The 7458-nt window shown below is 44.8% G+C and overlaps 1 protein-coding gene across 1 annotated transcript; it reads left to right on the forward strand.

The window, feature by feature from the left end:
- The first annotated feature begins 212 nt into the window (after positions 1–212).
- On the forward strand, positions 213–5726 carry HTR1B (5-hydroxytryptamine receptor 1B). The gene has a single exon (XM_039853004.1). It carries the CDS (start codon positions 1491–1493, stop codon positions 2661–2663), a length of 1173 nt encoding a protein of 390 aa, XP_039708938.1. The 5' UTR covers positions 213–1490; the 3' UTR covers positions 2664–5726.
- Positions 5727–7458: the final 1732 nt, after the last annotated feature.

Consider the following 7458-nt stretch of genomic DNA (forward strand, 5'->3'; position numbering starts at 1 on the left):
ACAAGCACATATTTCTAAAACCAGATATAAAAAATTAGTTTGTATCGTACCAAGAGTTAAGTATGACTTGATGCCGGAAGTATAAAATGCACTGTTGGCCCTTTCCTTCGAAGGCTATATTACTGGCGCCTCCTTCTAACCTGGGTGTGGCCCGCAGAACTGGATAAAATTCCAGAGCGGAAAGGTCAGAGACTGGGGCTGGCTCCAAGTAGCACTGGCCTGCCTGAGTGGGAGGTGGTAGGTAGTTGCCTAGGAAGGAACTCAGTCATTGTGCCTGTTTCCCCAGTTGAGAGTGTGGGTCTAACTGGAGGGACACACCACAAGCTCGGAAGGAGAGAGAGCCAAGGACAGGACGCCCTCATCCCCTTTCTCCGCCAAAACTGCGGCACCTGGGTGTCAGGATCGCAAGCCGGGCGAGGGGATGGGAAATGGGGAAAGAGGGCTGTAGGACCCGGCGGGAGCTTCCTTGGTCGGGGAGGGAACTCGGCGGGAGGAAAGAAGGGAGGGCAGAAAAGGGAAGGTGATGGGGAGCGAGCAACCGCACTCACCGCGCCGCACGAGTTGCACGGCTTGGGCGGACCGGACCTGGACTTTATAAAAGGAGCCCATCTGCTTCGTGGCTCATACGCTCCTCCTGGGTTGGCGCACACCGCTTCCCTCCAGCTCACTCAGAAACCTGCCCCTTCCCCGCGTGCCAAGCTAGGTTCCCCAGACCAGTGCTGCCCAGCGGCATGACTCTGAGTGGTGCCAGTGGGACCGAGGTGGCCGCGGCGGCAACGCGGTGCGAGCAGCCGCAGCCCCAGCCCTCGAGTCCCCCCTCGTGCGGCCCCGTCTCCGCGGGGCAGCTAGCCGGAGTGGCCAGCGCGTGAAAAGAAGGGAGGGCAAAGCTCCGGCGCGAGGCGCGGCGCAGCACAGCTCCCAGACTTCACCCCACCCAACTCTGGCGGCCGCAGCCGCCGCAGGAAACTGCCACAGCCGGGGGAAGGGGGCGGGAATGCAAGACCAGGACCCCTTGCTGGCCCGCACGCTTTGGTCTCAACACCTAGGAAACTCCTCCTGCGGGCAGATTCTGCAGATCAAGGAGCGCCCAGGTTAGGAGACGCTCAGCCCCGAGCAATTGGGGGTAAGAGACCCCACCTGACTAATGCTCCCTCCTCAAACAATAAATCACCCTCCACCACTAGACACTCAGGTGGAAGCTGGAGCAGGGCTTGGTGGGCCAGTCCTTAGCAAGACGGGGAGTGGAGAAGAGCAGCCAGAGACGCGGCGACAGCGCAAGGCGCACTGGAAGTGTAGGGGACGCGCTCGCCTGCCTCGGCTGCCGCGCCCTTGACCTCTTGTTTCAGCTGGGGACGTGGGTGGGGAGTAATTGAGGAACCCACAGAAATAACTAGCAACCGGGGGACAAGACTGTGGTCTCTTGTACTGTCCTTTCGCCCTCTCCCTTGTCCGTTCCATGCTCGGGAGCTGCGCCCGGGGCGAGGAGAGACATGGAGGAAACCGGAGCTCGGTGCGCCCCGCCGCCGCCTGCGGGCTCCCAGATTGGGGTTTCTCAAGCCAACCTTTCTGCTGCCCCCTCCCAAAACTGCAGCGCCGAGGGCTACATTTACCAGGATTCCATCGCCCTGCCCTGGAAAGTACTACTGGTCATGCTGCTGGCGCTCATCACCTTGGCCACCACGCTCTCCAACGCTTTTGTGATCGCCACTGTGTACCGGACGCGGAAGCTACACACCCCGGCCAACTACCTGATTGCCTCCCTGGCGGTCACCGACCTGCTCGTATCCATCCTGGTGATGCCCATCAGCACCATGTATACGGTCACTGGCCGCTGGACCTTGGGCCAAGTGGTCTGCGACTTGTGGCTGTCGTCGGACATCACCTGTTGCACTGCTTCCATTCTGCACCTGTGTGTCATCGCCCTGGACCGCTACTGGGCCATCACCGACGCCGTGGAGTACTCAGCTAAAAGGACTCCCAGGAGGGCAGCGGTCATGATCGTGCTGGTGTGGGTTTTCTCCATCTCCATCTCGCTGCCACCCTTCTTCTGGCGTCAAGCCAAAGCCGAGGAGGAGGTGTCGGACTGTGTAGTGAACACCGACCACATCCTCTATACCGTCTACTCCACGGTGGGCGCTTTCTACTTCCCCACCCTGCTCCTCATCGCCCTCTACGGCCGCATCTACGTGGAAGCCCGCTCCCGGATTTTGAAACAGTCTCCCAATAAGACCGGCAAGCGTTTGACCCGAGCCCAGCTGATAACCGACTCCCCTGGTTCCACGTCTTCGGTCACCTCCATTAACTCGCGGGCTCCCGACGTGCCCAGCGAATCCGGGTCTCCTGTGTACGTGAACCAAGTCAAAGTGAGGGTCTCCGACGCCCTGCTGGAAAAGAAGAAACTCATGGCCGCTAGGGAGCGCAAAGCCACCAAGACCCTGGGGATCATTTTGGGAGCGTTTATTGTGTGTTGGCTCCCCTTCTTCATCATCTCTCTGGTGATGCCTATCTGCAAGCATGCCTGCTGGTTCCACCTGGCCATCTTTGACTTCTTCACGTGGCTGGGCTATCTCAACTCCCTCATCAACCCCATTATCTATACCATGTCCAATGAGGACTTCAAACAAGCGTTCCATAAACTGATACGTTTTAAGTGCACACGTTGACTTGTCAATTGCATTGGGGTCGCCTAAGCGGCCATTGGGGACCATGTTGTGTCTGGTTCCACAGGTAGGTCGACTCTTCTTTCCCTGTTACTGGGTCAGAGTGAGGCGCCCCCTTCTGGGCAAGGGCAATGGATCCTAAGAAGCCAGGACAGCCTTGAGAGAGAGAGAGCTCTGAAAGAACTGTTCAAAATAAAGCTTCCCGGCTGAGGAGGAGGCTCACTTTCTCCCCTCAACCCCCAGGTTCAGCACTGACCCTTCGGCAGCCAATCACAAGGGGGGGTTGCAACTTTTTAAAAATCTGTAATGGAAAGGTGATTTCTGCCCTGCTTTGGTGTCATGGATGATGCCTTCTAGAACCAGTGGTACCTGTAGTTGTTGTCTGAAGCCTGTCTGAGACAGATACATACAGCCTGGCAGTACTTGAACTAGACACTTAACACCCTGTGTTTTGGGGAGAACTTTACGTTACAGCTTCATTTAAGAACAGTTACTTTGGCATCCTTCAGTCTTCAGTTTTTTGTTTATTTAAACTTGGTTGGAGAAACTTGTGGATTTGGTGCTTCAAACCTTATGTGTGGCTTGGATGGCACAGAGAAACCTTGAAGAGTTAACAGCAAAATTCTGATACTAAGATCTCTATTTTTATTATAATTGAAACTATATGGGGGTGGGCGGGTGGGACTGGGTGATGGGGAATGTTAAATTGAGAACCAACACCTATGATTGTTTGTTTTCTGCAGATCTGTAATTTTTTAAATTCCTATTTAGTGATTGTCAAACCACATTTCTAACAACTTAAACAAAACATTATGTGTGCTAGTGCCAAAGTCTGCAGATTGCTTTATTTTTCCTCCTAATTTCATGTACCTGTCATTTTACACATTTAAATCCCCATAAATGGAGGATATGATGGGTGACTCAGCCCAAGCTGCTGCTCAATTTCTTATTAAATGCAGTCAATTTAGCTGGTGATATTAGATATATACTGCTCCTTAACAAGAAAAGTATCTTTATTCCTTATCCAATTCAGTGAGATGTGAAGGAGACTGATGAATAGGAATGGTTCTTATACAATTAAGGAATAAGGAGCAATAGAAGGATGTATATTTTGACTTGTAAAAAATCTTAAATGCATGAGACTTTTTTCTGATAGTCATTTGCACTCTCCTTCTCATCCGTAATTCCGTTGTGTGCTAACAAATAAAGTAACCAAGAGAACTATATCCTTTCTCCAAAAATCTTCAAAATGCAGTAAGAACCATAAAAACTATATTAAAGAAAAAAAAACTGATTTCTTTTTCCTTTCTATAGAAGTTTGGGTAGGAAAAAAAGATTAATAGAAAATTACATGTAAGGACTTTAGAAAAGCTTAGAGAAGCTAAAACTGAGCCTGTTTTCCTTATAACTCACAGACTCCAACCTCAGACTTACTAGGTAATCAGTAAATTGACAAGCTTTTGAAGCTCAGAAATTTGTCACTGATCTGACACCTCAGTGAATATAATAACAGTAACACCTTAAATTTATCTGTCTTTTCAAATTGAAACAATACTTACTTGTTTCTCAAATTTACTCCAAAGACTCCACAACACAGGGCAAGATTATACACTAAAAGAGGAAAAATGCGTGATCTAAATAAAAAAGAGTGGCCCTGAAAGGTCATCTGCACAGAAAATAATATGTATGTGGAACATTTAATATGCCAAAGAAGATTCACACTCCCTTGTTCAGAGAGCTTTCTGCAGTTGATACCTCTTGTCTGCAGAAGCAAGTTTGTCTTTGTAAAATGAATTTGCTCCCTGCTTGAAGCTCCCCAGTCCAGACTGTGAGACAATAGATGTATTGATCTGAAGTAAACTGTTTGCCTGCTGTGCAGACCTTCATTCTGGGGTGATGACTCTTGATAGCATACTATTCAAGGGTTGATACATAAACTAAGTTTAAAAAAAAAAAAAGGAATTTTGATCAACATTTACATCAGTTACTGGAGTCAAATAAAATTTTAGGAATTAGATAATCCTATACTTCTGCTGTATCCCCCAGTTTCTTTGTTCTTTTTTTGTGACATTTCTCCTGTGGAGAAATCTAATTTACAATTGATAGGAGTGTGCATAACGAATGGTATTTGTTCTTATGTTATTAAATTTGTTTTTTGTTTATGCAACCTATATTTTCTCTGGGCCTAAGGAGAAATTAAGTCAACCTCTAGGCACCTGAGCGGGGAAAATTAATTGGAACAAATAGCCACTTACAAATGATTTCTTTATTTAGTACCTACAATGATTGTGTCCTTATATTAACAACCATGGTCAATTTAGTCAAAGGGAATGTTTGCCTTTCTTGTAGATTACTCACCTACATTTTTGCTTGACTATTTGGCTGAACTGACTGGATTTGGGGCACACTATGTGTAGTAGAAGCTTGCAAACCCTTGTATTTATAAGAGCTCTAGAATCATCCAGCATTGCACATGATTATGCAAAATGTATTGTTCATCCCAGGGGTATATAGTTAAGACTGTTAAGCTCCTTTTCAATTATTGCTGCCTATAGCATAGTTTGTTTCATAAACTAGACATATGGCTATTTTGCAGAACATGAAATGGAGATGGAAATGTTTAACTTTCATAGAAATGAAAATATATTTTCATTGTCTGTGGTAACAAATAACATTTTCCATATTGTTTAATTGCACAGATTTTCACACGAATATATGAATGTATGCTCATCCAAAAATACTGAGATTGTCTTGTGTTTCTAGGAATCTTAGAGTTTCCTTTTTGAAAATGAACACTGTATCCATGAATGAATGGTAATTGAATTCAACAGATTTCCTACAGAACAATAGCCTTCACTTTTCTCTATATTATCTTAGTTTTATCTTCTTTAACCAGGAAACCCGGAGAGAACTATTATTCACTCAAACCGTAAAATCTCAGATTGTGTGTTCCATGGAGTTGCTGTGACTGAAAATTACCTTTGGTGTTCCACCTTTCAACAAATGTGTGTTTAGAAATGAAATTTAGGAAAATAATGAAATAAAAATCCTTTTGTGTTCTAAAAAGCTTTGGGTAGTAATTCTATTATTACGGAAAGATTGGTTCTTTGGATTCTGGGTGACCTTTAAGATTTTGAGCCTTCAAGAGAGAATAATTGATGATAAATGAGACTGTAGTAGACTGGTATGTGCAGCCATGATTTGGGGGATTTAGTTTATGCCTGTAGGAAGACTTTAAAAGGAATTAGATCTTGTTCTCACGTTCTGCAAAGAGGGTAAGTCAGGTCCACTATCATAAGAATTTTCCAGATTGGCATTCTAGGATAGATAGTAAGATTTCAAGGTACTGTATGGTTCTTGAAATACAGAAGAAGGAAAAAGAGGAGCTGAATTAGAAGCAGGTTTGGGAGAGACATAAGAGAAGGAGACTGACTTTTTTGAACACCAGAGAAGCTGACAGAAAAAGAGCTTTTGGAATCAGAAAGTCTTAGGTTTAAATTGCAAATAGAGCATGTTATAGCTATGCGGTTCTCCTCAAACGCAGCCTACTTGTAGTTTGTTGCAAAGGCTTAGAGACTATACATGTAAAGCACCTATCAAAATACCTGACGCTTTTTGGCTCTCAGAAGATGATACCTCCTTTTCAGCCATTTTTCCCCCATTGCAGATACAGGGCACTTATAGCATAGAAACCGAAGGCTATATGAAAGAGATTAGGCTGGGAAAGAACAAACTAGACTGAATGAGAGAAACTTGGCTAAACTAGAAGTGAACGAAGTTTGGAAACTTTCATATGTACTTCTTTAGGTGACATATAGACCAAAGGCCAAAAGAGAACATGACAGATGGTTTTTACAGGTTCTAGCGGCCAAGGGGAAATTGACAAATATTTTATTTCCTATAGCATCCTCTTACTGACTTTTAATTTCTCCTTCTTCCTTGTCTAGAGATTTCCAGCTGTCTTCTCAGAGTTCAGAGTCCCTCACCACATCTTCGCCTTTTTCAGTGTCTCATTTTCCTCTCCTTTGCTTTCTTCCTACCCATGCAAAGCCATGAAATATTGATAACTAATGATAATGTGTTGATTTAATTTTCTTATTTTATCTGTGGAGGGCTGATTAAGTAGCCCTTTCCATTATAGAAAAGGAAATTGTTGATCCAAATTAATGTCTAATTAGTGAGGGCAAAAGTTTCAAGTGAGGCATCTACTGGAGTTTAGAAGGAAAGAGACTGGTCTGGGAAGAGGTGTGGGGAGTGAAACTTCTTCACCTTTCATCAAAGCCCATCCCTGAACGTTCCACCAGGGGGCAGAGTGCCTCTGAGTTGTTTGAGGGATACCAGTGTTCACCTTTCTCAGTCTGACTCCCTCTTCTTGGATACTGCAAAGGGTATTAATGTCTCCAGACTCAGTAAAAACAAAAATCTGTAAGCCATGGGAAGGAGGGCTTATTATTTATTTTATATAGCAGATTTTTCAGAGCTATAAGTTTACACAGAGGATTCCTAAAACAAACCTAAAGTTTTTCTTCATGTATGCAAACTCAATTACTTTCTTATTCATCTCTAGTTCTGGAGTAATGCTAAAATCTTAGTATTCTTAAAATATTGTGACCTTTGTTTAGTGGGGCATTGGGTAAAGTCAAAGGTTAGAAGACAAATAATTTATATTCAAAGTAAAAAGAATTAATTATGTACTTAAATGTATTTTCACCACTATGTTTTTCTCATCACTACGTTTTTCAAAATTTCATTGGTTTAAGATTGATATACCCATAGTTTAAAGGCAGAACACTTGCCA

The sequence above is a fragment of the Pteropus medius genome, unplaced genomic scaffold (assembly GCF_902729225.1).
Source record: "Pteropus medius unplaced genomic scaffold, Ma_sr-lr_union100, whole genome shotgun sequence".
NCBI classification, from domain to species: Eukaryota; Metazoa; Chordata; class Mammalia; order Chiroptera; family Pteropodidae; genus Pteropus; species Pteropus medius.